At 38.7% G+C, this 14955-nt stretch overlaps 2 protein-coding genes across 5 annotated transcripts; one reads left to right on the plus strand and one right to left on the minus strand.

The window, feature by feature from the left end:
* Nucleotides 1–404: 404 nt before the first annotated feature.
* Nucleotides 405–14649, minus strand: LOC6580895 (protein argonaute-2). Of its 4 annotated transcripts, XM_002006656.4 has the most exons (7): nucleotides 13771–14649; nucleotides 9690–9871; nucleotides 6706–6783; nucleotides 4682–5470; nucleotides 4394–4616; nucleotides 2267–3877; nucleotides 405–2206 (listed from the first exon to the last, which is right to left on the minus strand). In XM_002006656.4, the coding sequence occupies exons 2-7, from the start codon at nucleotides 9808–9810 to the stop codon at nucleotides 2068–2070; spliced, it is 2961 nt and encodes a 986-aa protein (XP_002006692.1). In that variant the 5' UTR covers nucleotides 9811–9871; nucleotides 13771–14649; the 3' UTR covers nucleotides 405–2067. The 4 variants fall into 4 exon arrangements, with proteins under 4 accessions (XP_002006692.1, XP_015020010.1, XP_015020011.1 ...); XM_015164524.3 differs by lacking the exon at nucleotides 6706–6783 and having other exon boundaries at nucleotides 13771–14648; XM_015164525.3 differs by lacking the exons at nucleotides 9690–9871; nucleotides 13771–14649 and adding an exon at nucleotides 7849–8831.
* On the plus strand, nucleotides 9154–10994 carry LOC6580896. Its single transcript, XM_002006657.4, has 3 exons — nucleotides 9154–9396; nucleotides 10332–10459; nucleotides 10522–10994. Exons 1-3 carry the CDS (start codon nucleotides 9251–9253, stop codon nucleotides 10710–10712), a joined length of 465 nt encoding a protein of 154 aa, XP_002006693.1. The 5' UTR covers nucleotides 9154–9250; the 3' UTR covers nucleotides 10713–10994.
* Nucleotides 14650–14955: the final 306 nt, after the last annotated feature.

Genomic DNA, 14955 nt, shown 5'->3' on the forward strand with positions numbered 1-14955 from the left:
AATTAATATTTTGTTTATAATAAAAAAAATACATTTACAAAAAACATATTTGTTGCAAACTCACTTATTTTGCACACATTGTTTTGTTTTTTGTTTTCGTTTGAATTAAAAAACTAATTTGTAATAGAAATTGTTTCACTTAAACATGTTTATACATTATGTATTTTATAATGCTCACATATATATAATGCATGTAAATGTGTTTCTGTGTCTGTATGTGTGTGTGTGTGTGTGTGTGTGTAATGACACATTTAAACAGGCTTTGTTAAAAAAAAAAAAAACAATAAAAATTGATTTAAATAATATTCTAATAGAAATTTGAAATCTGCAACAAAATTGTTCAAGACAATTATTGTTATAAATAAAAGGGTTGCATTGCATTTTGTTTTCGTTTTTTGCTTTTCTTTTTGGTTCCATAATAGAACAAATCAGCATAATGTTAACTTGAACTGTGTCTTCCATAAGAGTACATATATATAACTCAATCTATATATATATATGCATATGGTATTTTGTTAGATTTGTAAAATTGGCAAATGTATATGTAAAAACTAAAACTAAAACTAAATATGCCCTATGAGTTAAGGGATGCAGCGGCAAAATTATGTTAAGAAAGTATGGAATATATATATATATATATATATATGTTTATATATATATATATTTATATAGAGCATTGAATATGTTTAGCATATTAATTGTTTACCCGTACACCACGTAATCTGCTTAAGACTCCATTAAATAGAATTAACAATGTTTTTGCTTTTAAATTATGAAACTTAAGTTGAGCTAATAAGAGGTACATAAATTAGTTGGACATTGGGATTTGATATGCCGTGTTTATATAGTGTGTGTGTGTGTGTATATATGTGTATTTATACAAAACATAAGCTTTTTAACTTAAATTAAAAACTCGCTGTTAACTAAAGACAGCAAATTTTGCCTTTTAGCATTGTTTACTTTCGGTCTTCAAACGAAAACTTGTTTAAGTATTGTTTGATTTTGTGTGCTTTTACACTTACAATATAGTTGCCTAAATATATATGTACTCATATATATACATACTATATAATTAGCCATTGTTTTGACCAAAAGTTTGTCCCTTGTTGAAATTGGAGTTTTCGTTAAATATGTTGGTTGCTTTCACTTAAGTTTTTCTTTTTTGTTTTTGTTTGTTTTTGTTTTTTGTTTTTTGTTTTGGTAGTTCCGCACTTAATTCTACTAAAAAGCTAGCCCTTTAATAATTCTGGACTTTTTGAGTTGGATTGATCTTTTCCCTTCACTTTACTTGTTATGGCTAATTATTACACTCTCTTTAATGCTCGTCGTATTGTTGTTAATTTGTCATTTTTTGTTTATTTAATTTGTTAGTTTTTAAGCTTTTGTTGGTGGTCTTCGTTCACAGTACAGAGAATTCCGAGTTGTTGTTGTAACGTGTTGTATGTGTGTTGTGTGTTTGTGTTTGAATCAGCAACTTGTTTCATGTTTTGATATACTAAAAAACCTTTGGTTGTCTGCACTTTGTCTGCACGTTTTTTAAACTTTGTTTTTGTTTTTTTTTTCTTCTTGTGTAAAAATATAATTAATCCTATTACAAAAGTTCATCGCAAATGTGTGTTGTTGTTTCAGCTGTTGTTGTTGACTTTCGTTTGTTCCCTTTAGTTTGTTTCGCTACGCTTTTTATTATAAATTTTGTTTGTTATTTTTGAGAATTCTCTTTCACATTTGTTGCGCCTGCTTGTGCATAAACATTCGATTCCCTTTTGTTTTTTCTAATCCCTACGATTTTGGCGTGTGGGTGTTGTGTATTTGTGTGTGTATGGGTGTGTGTGTGGCCTAAAAGCTAATATATTGGCTTTCCTTTAACTTAAATATATAAAAAACATCATTTTGAAATTATCCTCTAATGATTTCGACTTGGCTTTCGTACATATTTTCTTCATGTTTTGCTTATTCGAATTATTTTCGAAATTTCAGTGCTCATTCTTGTTGATGTTGGTGTTGCTGTTGTGTTGTTGTTCTTTTTGTTGTTGTGTGGATTTGGTTTTGCTTCATCCTTTTAACTGCTTAGGCAAAGTACATGACCTTCTTCGTGTCGGCATGAACCGTTATGGCGCGTGCCATGGCCCCGGGCGTACGATCTTCGGATGAGCCGCTTTGATGTGATCCTTCGCCGGAATCGTGCTCCTTTTCAACCAGATGGTATCTATGAGAAAAAGGTATTTGATGAATCTAACATTATTTAATTTGCATAAGTAATAATTACCTGGCTCGGAAGGCAACCAGATGGGCGTAGTAGGCTGGCGCAGGGATGCTCACAGACCGCGTGCAACGGACATAGGTGTGGCACAGCTGATAGGTAAGGCATTGCAGCTCATCGGAATCAAAGTGGTTGTCGTCCCAGAGCACATGGTAGTGAGAGGGACGACTGGTGCCCTGGATGCCCTGATGGCTGCACAAGTAGAAATCAAACTCTGTGGGATGGGTGATGCCAACGTCGACGGTGGTGCCCGCTGGTATATTGCCCGATTTGCCGCTCTGCTCGCGTTTCTCGGCGCAGAAGAGTCGCGTGTGATGGCGCTTCTGAACGACAATGAATGTAATGCCTGGCCTGTATTCCGGCTCCAATTTGATGCACGCCTCGCGTATAGCGGTCAGCTCGTGTTGCAGCACGTGTGGGAACTGGCCCTCGGAGACGCCGTCGCGATAGAGTATGATACGATGCGGCTTATAGCCGCCGGTGGATTTGTAGAACATGATCAACAATTCCCGCACCATGCTACTCAGCTCCTGTATGATCTCCTGGCGGTGCTGTTGCACACGCACCGTGGCCGCATAGCGCGAGGGATGAGCATCCATTGAGCCAACCACAGCGGCTATCGATGGTTTCTTGTTGTCGCCTGCCGGGGGATGGGTGACATCGGCCCCCAGGAAGATGACGGGCTCATTGAAGACCTTGGGTCGTATGGATGGCACCAGAATCGAGTTAATGCCGCCCAGCTTCACATTGATCTTGAGACACAGATTCGAGAGCGTCTGTGGCGAGGTCTTGTTCACGTTCTTGGCCTGGACACACTGCGTGGCCATGCCAAGGACCGTGTCGCCCACTCGTTTGACCTCGGCATAGACTGGAGTCTTGCCCGGCAGGACAACAACCACCAGCTGTAGTCCAGGGAAAGTAATCTTCAAATAACGGAACATGGGCTCCACTTGATCGGGCCCCGTGGCATACTTGCAGAAGCAGGGCTGTCCAATGATGGGCATGCCAGCATCATTGGAGATCTTTTGCAGTTGCAGCGTAAAGTTCCGCAAGGCATCCTCGCGGACTGTGCGCTGTGGTGCGAAGCAGGCAATCGCCCAAATTCTGATCTCGACACCCGTGAAGAACTGCTTGCCACGCATGTCCCAAACGCCTTGATTCGGAGATGCCAGGCTCACCTTATTCTGTGGCGGCAATAGCTGTTGTCCGGTGATCCCCGACGACATACGTCCCCCATATTGAAGCTTTGGTGGTGGCAAAACCCGGCCACGCACCTCCATCATGGAATTGGAGATGGTTAGCCCAAACTCCTGCACATAGGGATCATTGTTGAAGTCCGCACGCTTCACCAGCGTGTTAATCTCACGCTCACGATCAGGCGCCGAGCGTGCAGTCGCTTTGATCATGGTCGACGTCTGCATGTCGGTCAGCTTTTTGATGCAACGTTGTCCAGCCACAATGTTGCACACCTCAAGTGGTAGATAGGTGTGCTTGTGCTCCTGACCCACCTGCAGGCAGGGCAAATGCGGGTAGCGCAGCTTCATGCGATACTTATCCAAAAAGTACTTGGCCACAGTGCACTCGACGGTTTGTCCATTCTCCAGTTGCAGTGGGAAGCTACGAAAGGAGAATCAATTAGATTCCGTCTTAAAACGATTGCCTCAAAATCAATCAGAAAGTCAAGAAGGTAGGCGAAGGTAAAAAAATATCTAATTTAAGACAGTTCTGTCAAAAAATATACAGATTTATCAAGAATCAGAAAAGATTAAGGGTATACATTGCTAGCCGTAAAGAAATCTTTGTTCAAGAATATTTTGGCACTAATCCCGCCTGACGTACAAGATCTATCAAGCATTCTAATTGATTTTAAATTTCAGCACCCGTTGAAAATAGATCACATTTTCCCTTAGTGTAGCTCTTCTTAAATCTAATGCTTACATTTCATTTTTGTTTTTAGTTCTGCTGGGGATTATATTAGTTACTCTTGCTAAGGATTGCTCTCTACTTTTAGTAGTCTTGAAATTGGATTTCTTTTGCTAAGGATTACACTCCACTGCCTTATCTACGGCTTACAATCCATTTTCGCCAAGCAGTCTTTTGTGAAGGATTACACTTTCTTCAGACCCAACTTACGATTGCATTTGAGCTGGTCGACGGGTCACATTGCAGACGCGATATTTCCGACGCATTTGACCACAGTGCGTGATTTCAATCTTGAGTCCTTTGATTTCCTTGGTGAACTTAACGCGCTGCGAATCGGTGAGCGGTTTGCGCTGTTCGTTAATGTCGCGAATGTCCAAAACCTCGCACATAAAATCGATGACAGGTTGAGCCTTGTAGAAAGCAGTAGCCGAAACTGAAACACAAGGATTCGAATTAATTAAGCAATGTTAATTTAGACTATCTTGTCTCTCCACTCACCATCAATGTTGAGCATCATTTTCCACTGAGATGGCCGCACGCTCTGATGGAAACCAAACCAGACTTCGCGGCCACCACCCAAAGGATGATAGTAGCCGTCCGGTGAACTAAAGAAACTGCGTCCAACTGGCGTATACGCCATGCTAGGCAAATGCCGCATGACCACATCAAGCGCTAAGATAGCATCATAAGGTATTTGGCGCGTGCGCCCCTCCAGAGCCTCCTCCAGATTGAAGAGCGACACTTGCGCCTGCCACTTAATCGTCACACGAAAGATGCGGTCCTTGCCCTCGCCGGGCAGCGTTACCTCCAGCTCCAGTCGTTCATTGCCAATGGGCAGAGGATCCCGTGTATACAAATTGTTACGTCCATCAAAGACTGGCTTCAGCACCCCAAAGATCTTGCTGTAGGCCTGCACCATAGTCTCGATGATCTCGCGATTCACCTTGCGCGGGCACTTGTCCGGCTGTATATTGATGTCATAGTGATGCACGAAGCCGCGTGGCATTGTCACCTGAAAGTGATTCGCACGCAGCACTATCGGCCTGCCCTCCCTTCCCAGATTTGGTCGTCGCGGGCACGTGAAGACGGGCATATCTGGCTGCGTTGTGGGCGACACCGCTGCCGCAGCAATCGCCGCCGAAACGCCCGTGGTGCCCAATGCAGACGCCACTTGAGCAGCAGCCGCAGCCGCGGCACCACCAACCGTGGCACCCCCTGCAGCAACATTCTGAGCACTCGGACTGGTCACAGCGGTGGGATTTACCGAAGAACCGGGCGCTGGCGGTGCTGCAAGAAGTTTAGAGTTAGTCGATTCAAAGGGAAATCTCTGCTCAAGAGAAAGAAAGAAGAGCATATAGATAAAAAAAAAAAAAAAAACAAAAAACAAAAACGCAAGTAATTAACCACTACGCGACGCTCTAGCAACTAGGCAATTAATTGTACTAAGTAGAAGCTAAAAAACATTTCTATTCGGTAAACCGAATTTTTAATACTCTTGCAGAAATTTTCTATTAATACTAGTTTACAGTACAGTACTGAAGAGTTTCTAAATAATTATGGTTAACGAAACATGTCTTCATTTATCTTTCTTGTTCATTTATATAATATATTTAAATAGTTGTTTGAGCATAGCTGCTAATGTTTCCCTGTTAATTAATGTAAGATTAAGACGTGGATTTCGATTGGATTTTCGATTTTGTAATAACAGAGATATGCAAATCCCTTATGACCAGAAATATATATAAACATTCCTCTGATATACTTGCACTTATACAAACTCTTAATAAAATACCAGGATATTTGGCTTTGGTTTATATAGAAACATAAATCATGGATATGTTTAAGAGAGTTATATAAACATTTTGAAAATAAAATATTTGTGAAATATTACTGACGTTATTTATATATTTATTCTAGTTGAGATAACTTGACGGTAAGATTGGAAATATTCAATCAATCTTATATGTTATTTATATCTCTATATAAATATTAATCAAAGTTTATGAGAAATATGGCAACAGATACGCAGAATATTTAAACATTTTTACCTTTGTACATTTTACATTTTTAAAACTTCTGAAAGGGTATTCAAAGAACTTTACGAGTAACACTCGCATGCAGTTAGTTGCACTACACGAGTAAAACAAAAAAACATAAAATTTATGCAACGTTCGATATAACGGTAAACGCGCTGTATACAATTTATATTTTGTGTCGAGGTTTTGTTTTCGTTTTTAGTACATTTGTGCTTTTAGTTTTGCATTCAACAAATGTAAAAATTAGAAACAAACATTACATGAAACGGAAAAATGTTAGTAAAAATTTTGCACATTACTATGAAAATTAGTGTGTAGACTTTCTCTTGGAGGGGTTAGTAAGGTGTAGACTTTTTGTTAATTAGAATTTAGTAAGTTTTTTCTTCAAACAGCAAACTTAATAAACATAAACAAGTTTTTGGTTTTCAATTTTTGATTTTTGTTTTTAGTAGTTTAGTAATTTGGTTTTGTTGGAGAAAAATTTACATGTGAGCGTGTCGAAGCTAGTCTGCGCCTGAGAGGGGCTCTGAGGCCGCGTGGGCGAGGAGGTGGTCCACTGTGACTCTATAAAAAGAAAATTTAATCAAAATCAAAATTGTCAAAAATCAAACAAAAACGAAATCAATTAAACAAAAATAAAATATAAATATTAAAATTAAACATAAAAGACAATAATAAAAATTTTAACAAATGGCCAATCATGTTTGATTAATTACATGAATATAATGAGAAATGAAGACCAAACAAATAGAAGGCGATAAAGAAAAATGTTGAATATTATATAGAGTGCGATTAATATTTTTAGTTACAGCTTTCTCCCAGCTTCATTATCCACATATCATTTTTAATTAATAATCAATTGTAAATCAGCCACATGTTTGTTTGTTCGTATGTGTGTGTGGGAGAATATATGTGTAAGATCATATTTCATTCAAGCTCTCAAACATTTAACTTGTTCATTAGCTGCTGCCCCACTGTACTCTCAACGAGACAGATATAAAAGTCTACCATCACTATTCTACGTACTTGTCCCTCTCAAATCTAATACGCAAAATGCAAAAACAAAATTGCGCCGTATTAAAACTCCTCTCTGAAGGGGTAATCGAACGAACGAACGGGCGAGCGAACTAACGGAAGAAAGGATGAACAAATACTTCACTTGAACCCCAACGGAATAACTCTCAACTATTGCGTTGCGGTCGTTGACCCAATTTGCGCACATGTTTGACACAAACGCCTGGCTGTTCCTGTATCTCTAGCCCTCTCTATCGCTCTCTGCTCAATTGATGCGCCAAAGTCTACAGAAGTCTACAATCGTTATTGTGCTCTTCCTCTTTATGCTGTTAGCTTAATGCAGTCGCTTATTGGAACTTTGAGCGCCATTGCATTTCACAGTTACTCAACAACTGTCTCAAGTGCCTCGCCCTCGGCCATTTTACGCATTCATTCATTCTCAAATTTTATTATGCTTTGGAGAGTTGTATTTGCAAAGACAGGCAACAACAAATGTATGTGTGTGTTTGCAAAAGTAGAACAACGAAGTGAGGGAAGGGGGTCTGACTGTGTGTGTAACATGTGGCAGATTTGTACGGTTTTTTTGCAATTGCAATTGCAATATTTGCCACTTACGTTGTCCAACTGGATACATTTTGCACTAGTATTTGTTTAAGAAATGTAAGAATGTATACAAAGGTTTTCTGTTTATTTATTTTTTTGCTTTTTCGTGTATGTGTTTTAAATGTAATTGATTGTTCTTATAGTTGGGTTTTCTTTTGTTGCTTTTCGTTCCTACTAAATATTATTATTTTTTTGTTTCTTTTTTATTTCAGCCTTTTGCTTATCACACTTTAAAGTAGTTTTATTCGTTTGGTTGATTTTCGCATTTAAATTTGTTGTTGTAAAAATTACAATTTCCACACAGGACACACGCTATGTTGTTGTTGTCGAGTCCTCTTTCAGTTAATTATTATTACTATTAATATTTATACTTTAAATATTATTCTTATTGTTGTTTATTGTAAGTATTGGAAAAGAACACAAATGTAGGCACAGCTTTCGTTTTATGTATATGTCTGTATGTATATGTATACATACAAATACATATTCATATGTATGTACATATGTATTTCTAATGCTCTTATATTTTGGTTTTTACAACTAAGAACAATTATTCTTTATGCTTCTTTATCTCGATTTGGCTGTATGAGTGCGCGTGTGGGTGTTTTATATGTGTGTATGTGTGTGCTGGGTGCTCCGCTGGACAAACGACGACGACGGAGGTGCTTCTACAGCAAGAAAATGCTTTTGTATGCGTTTTAGATTGGGCAGCAGAAAATGTGTGTGCACACGTATATATATAGATTTGTTTTATTTTTTCGAGACGTCGTTTTTGTGCACCCGAACACGTATGCGCTGCCAGAAACTATGCACAAACGCTAGCCAGACTATTGTATTGGAATTTTTAACAATTTTTGTTAGCTTTTCACGTCGCGCATTATGCAAAATATGCAATTTTCATCAGTTTTTCACACTTGGACGTCCCGCAGCAAACACAAAATTTTTAACTCGCGACGTGTGTGAGTGAGACGCATACTGTGCACGCTAACCACACTTAAATGAGGGCAAAGCACTTTGGCTGGGGGTTGGTGTTGTGTGTGAGTGCGATGACAGCATGTTGCTGACGCTCGAGCGTGTGAGCATGACGCATTTTTTGCAGCTTAAACAAACTGTCAATATTATTTTTTTAAATTTATCATTATTGTTAAGATGCAATAGCTTTAGCGTGGCAAATTATTACAAATTACATGTTCAAACAAGTCGCATTTTTACTCAAATTGGCACTGTTATACTCAAAATGGCAGCAGCAGTGCTGGCAAAGTTTGGTTTAAGTGTTGAAAAAGGCTAACTTTACTGTGTGGTCACACTCGACCAAGTCTGTACATTTGGCAACTCTGGCTATTGGCAGCGCCGTGTGTGTTGTTATAAAACCAATTGCGCTTGTTTTCATCATTGCTGATTGATTTGCATTGAAATGTCAATACCATTTAGCGGCACGTTGCGCCGCTCGGGCGGCATAGTGTCAGCCATAGGCAAGCAGCTAAAAAGCGTTAATCTAAAAGGCGTCAAACGCATTACAGTGCAGTTCGATCCTTTTGCCGAAAATGTAAAAGCCACACGGTAAGCGAGAAGGAAAGAAACAGTGAGTGGGTGGGAGGAAAAGATGGAGGGTTGATAGGGTTGGAAAAGCGCTTTCCCAGCACCCACAATTTATCGATTATGAAACATGCGCATTGCATCGCATATGGTAAAAGATTTTCACGAAACAAAAGTGCGTTCTTGACAATTGTAATAAAGAAAAATATTTAACTAATAAAGTAGACAAAGTGCACCAAATTAGGACACATGAAATTGAACGAAACAAAATATAAATGTGACCAACATGTGGCGCACCTGACCGTTCTGCCACTTACCATAAACCTTGCCAATAATGCCCACCGCTGTGTTCAGTTGCAATGAGGTGCCCAGATCTGGGGGAAACGGTAGCGTATGGAGCTGGGCTGGTCCGCCAGCCAGCTCCCGCTCCGTTGACATCTTAGTCGGTGTCGGCGTCAGCTTGAGGCGTTCTTCCCTCTATTCCCACTGACAGATACAGCTTGAAGGAATAATATTATACCAAATTAGTGAAGAAATTGACTTGCGGTTTAAAATAAATATATTTATATTAAAATTATATAAAGGCTGCTGAAAATATATTCTAGTTAATCCCGTTTAATTTGTATTAAACAACAAATTCATATGAGAAACTAATCTATAAATAGACTAGCGCTGACTTCTGAAAGTAGTGGAAAGTGACTGGAAAAATCAATTAAATGTCCAAATAGAAAAAATAATGATAAATTCAAAATAATGGGATTATATTGGGAAATTTGCTTATAAGTAAAATAAGGGATAGACAAGACTATATTAATACTAAATACTAATAAATAAATTCATTTAGTAAATGGTGTGTCTGAATAAAAAGAAATAGTATAGTGCTTAGATCTCTTATTTCCTTCCTTTTCAGCTTTTATGTACATAATTTTAATGTAATTTAATATTCCCTTACTTCACAGAGAATTTCTCTTCCTGCTTTCCACGCCCAAAGTTTCGCAGTCGAACCCGAAGTGTATTGTTAAGCCGGATATAGTCTGCGATCGTTCACCAGCTTTCATTAAATTTTCGCTCATTGACTCGGCGCAAGGTAAGATCTCTAACTAATTAATCAATAAATTTTCACTTGAGCTCTTTTTCATTTATTTACAGAACAAGCCAAAGTGAAGGAGATTCGTTTCAATAGCGACAATCTAAATACCCTGGAATTGCTACAGCTTCTGAATAAGCACGTCTCCACATTAGCGCCGCCGGAGGAGATTGTCAAGAAGGTTTTGACCAAAGCAGAGAAACAGAAGCTGGGCAGCGGCGCCGGTGGAAAGAAGGCCATTAAAAAGAAATAAATTCTGTGACCAAAGACACCCCAGGGACCCTAGATCTCCAGCCACATCATGGCGCGGAAGCACAAGGGCACGCTGGCTGTCATTGAGCAGATCTATCAGGACATACCCGCTTTCACCGATATCTTCACGGAAGAGAGCTTCTACACGTTCGCCTTTTGTTTCGTTTGTGCCACAATTTTGGTGGCATTCATTTTATCTCGCTTTATCACCATCAAGCCCGTTGATTTCTGATTTGTGAGCCAACATTAAAAATATTTAAGCTTTAATATGTAAAACACTCCACTCCATTGTCTTTGCTTCGCACGACTGCCCCTAAAAAGGGCATGGGTATGGGTATAGACATGAGTATGGGTATGGGCATTGGGGCGCTGGAGCCTGGCAACCAGTCGGAGATTCGACTTCAGAGCCTGTTGCCCGTTGGTAACATAAACCAGTTTTGAGCAACAGCATCTCATGCACTTGCTAAGGGTATACGCCACTTCGAATGGCAAAATGTAACGCCTTGACTAAAGCACGTCTGGAGCATAAATATTTAAGAAACGCATATTTAGTAGAGCCTTCTTTTGCCTTTATCTCATAAGCTTTCTAAAGTGGTTCTAGGCATTTCAATATTTTATCTTATATAAACTAATCTAGATCATAGCGATATAAATATAATCAGATGTCTCTACTTACTCTACTTATTGGAATCTTTTATTATTATCAGTAAGGAATTTAAATATCCCCACTTGTTAATAACAGGTATTAAATTTAACCAGCAATTCATTCATAATCAAATAATTTACTTGATTTGCGTGTGGTACATATTATACATATTAGATATTACGGAGTCAACTAAATTTCTTAGGAATTTCATTAGCTTAATATGAAGTACGCTGTTATCTCCGCCTGTATATCTAAATGTTTTTTGATATCTTCATAAGCCTATCGATATCTGATGACATAATAAATATCTATAGTAAATCTTGAGTGACAAGATATTTTCGAATTTTTAAAGCTCTACCGTGTTTTGAATAAATTAAATAAGGCTACTAAAATATTATTAATGACGTTCATACAAATTTTCAATTTGATTTTTTTATATTATTAATTATAAGTGTTAACCACACATATAATAGACATTTGATATATACATGACGACTTTAAATATATTCGAAAGAGAGAAAAATGACGGTAATGGTTTTAGAAATGAAATTTCTCGACACTTTCATCTAAGTTTAAATAAGATATGCTTTTATCAAATGTAAGAGTATTTAATAGTCGGCATAGTGTGTATAACTTTTTCTTTCTCTCTGTCTCTCTTTCTCTCTTGGTTGTACGCCTCTTTTAGCAGCTTTCGCTCTTCTAAACCGGAAAATCATCTGCTTTGGTTGCAGTCAGCCGAAAATAAAAAAGTTGAGACAGTCGCTGCCGAAGGAGTTGAAGGGAAACAGGAGAGTGGGCTGAGAGATCGAGGGAGACAGAAAGAGACACAGGGCACAGCCTTATAATTGCATTGATTGCGCTTCGCAAGAATGGAAGCTGATGAAGAAGAGGAGGAGGCGAAAGAAGCTGCTAAATATAATTGAACAAAGTGCCACACATAATTGCAAACTCATATAATTGGACCTGGGTGAAGGAGGTCAACCAGAATTAACCAGAAAACTGGCCACAGTGGCATAACTATAGCCCTTTTTTTAGTCAATAAAGAGAAATCCCTTAAAGAGGAGTGCATACATACATAGAGATTGCCTTTTATTTGCATGTTGTGGCAGTACTTTAGGGTTAAACAGGTGTTTGCCTTGCAATAAATAGACCAAAGGCAAAGAAGAAGACGCAACAAACGAAGAAAAACACATAAAATTTCACTTTCATTTCGCCGTTCGCAGTTTCTTTTTGCCACACAAACACAAGTTCAGAGAGTACTCAGAGGGAGAGGGAGATAGATAATAGTGTGAGTGGCAACTGAAAATTTCCAGCGCCCCCTTCAAAAAATAAAATAAAAATGCACTACTCGCTCACGTATGCAAAAGCTAAAGCTTCGAGTTGAACTTTTAAAATGGCGGGTGAATCGTGTCTGTGCATATGTGTGTGTGTGAACAATGCATATCGATTGGAATTGCTGCAGATAGAAACAACAAACTGTTGAGATGCAGCCTGCATAATTTGGAGAAAGCTGTTACAACACACACTTCTGTAACGGCCCAAGAGACCTCTGTGTGCGTGTGTGTGCTTTTTAGTGTTAGTGTTTTATATATATACATGCATACAAACACTTTCATGTATGTAGACAGTGTCGTCATTCAAGTTCAATGTCAGAAAAAGCTTTAGATTTCGTCTTCAAATTGATTTGCCGAAATTGTTGTGCGTGGGTTTTCGCCATGACGGCCATATTGGAAAATGTCTCGCGTCTGAATACCCCAATTGCACCACCCCCTCAATTTCATTAAATTAGTGTAGGACGCCGCCTGTTTGCATAACCCAGACTTGTGGTTGGGGCAGCTGTTGGCAATTGGCAGTGAAAGTGCTCATAGAACACAGTGGCAACTCTCTACATTTACAGTTAAATTCTATAGATATACTTATACTGCCGTACTTTTGGTTTTGTGTGTCCTTCAATCAAATTTATTGGAATATACAAAACATGAACACTACTTACACACACTCACACACACACGTGCATTGCTGCACTTGTACATGGCCGTGCGGCAGCAGTAAAAACGAAGAAAATCGTTCGTGTGACCTTTCTACCAAAACATAAACACAAACTGGCTCTCTCTGCACAGCTGGTGGTCTCGCTCGCACATAGCTTGCGCTCTAGCCCAACGTCCATAGCATATGCTCAGGCGCCATCACAGCATAGCACACACACTCAAATGGTGACAATACATATATGTATATATATTTATATATATAAAAGTTCCTTGAGCAACTTTTAGCTAAAATGGCGCGCGAGCTGCAGTCGCGTGGGCGTGCAGAAATTACTGCAGCTGTTCTGGAACATGCAGGCAAACGCCAGTCTCTTGACGTTGCGACCCATACACGCCCACACACACACACACACACATTATAAGCTCACCTTATCGCTAAATTGCAGCTGATGCGGCGCTTTATGGATTTGCCTATCAGCGACAAGTCGTTCGCTGTTCTTCAATTTGTTGTTTTATCTTCGTTGCTGATTTTTTTCGATTCGCTGCTGCTTCTGATGTTGTTAATATTCTTGTTTCAAAATTGTTACACATTAAAAATTAGTTGATTGCCTGGCTTGAGATCTTCACAAATTTCCGTTGATTTTTGTTGGGTTCTTTCTGTTTTTTTTTTTCTATTTATTTTATATTATTTATTACAGTTACTTTAATTGTTATTGCTGAATGGGTGGTTAAATTTGTGACGTGAATATTTTCGAGCTTATTGCGGAAAATTGTTGCCATTGCCGCAACGCAATTTCTTTTGCTGCTGTTTTTGTTGTTGGTGTTGCCAGATCGTTACCGGGATAAAGTAACTTTTGCTCTCTCTTTCTCTGACCCTCTCTCAGTCGTTTAGGCACACATTCTCACATCAGCAATAAACTTGCGAAATTATTTTTTTTATTTATTTTTTTGTTCTTATTTGTTTATTTGTCTTAACAACAGTTTTTTGCAGCCGCTGACGTTTGTTCATATACTTCTCTGCAAGCTTTTATGTGCGAGTGTGTATGTGCGAGCGAGCCAAAGATTTTGACGTTAACGTTCGCTCGCTTCTCACCAATACCAGTGCAACTGGCTCACCGCTCTGCCGCTGCTGCTAATTGTTGTTATTTCTTTTCTTTTTTTGTAGTTGTGTTGTTGTATTTGTCATTGCGGCAACGCGCTAACTTTTATGCCATAGAGTCGAGGAAAAAGCTTTTCTTAACAATGCGGCGCGCAGTCATGCATTGAAAAAAATATAAAACAAACCTACACACACACTTACATATCAACACATATGAGAGTGTGGCAACAGCAGCAGCAGTTTGCTGCAAATGAAAGCAGCAACAAAAACAACAACTTAAGACGCAAAACAGCAACAGAATTTTCGTGTTTTAATTATTTTTATAATTTAACCGCTATACAGCACTTTTTTACACATACAATTACACTGTTAAACCGAGAGCGTTTGTTGTGCTTTTATATTTTTTGCCGAGATCAAAATACGAAATCAAAATCAAGCGATTTAGCGAACGCGCGGTTTGCCCGTTTGAAGTTGAATAAATACACATATCTGCGCCAAGTATTCGCAAACCATG

Source organism: Drosophila mojavensis, unplaced genomic scaffold (assembly GCF_018153725.1).
Source record: "Drosophila mojavensis isolate 15081-1352.22 unplaced genomic scaffold, ASM1815372v1 contig_81, whole genome shotgun sequence".
In the NCBI taxonomy this organism is placed as follows: Eukaryota; Metazoa; Arthropoda; class Insecta; order Diptera; family Drosophilidae; genus Drosophila; species Drosophila mojavensis.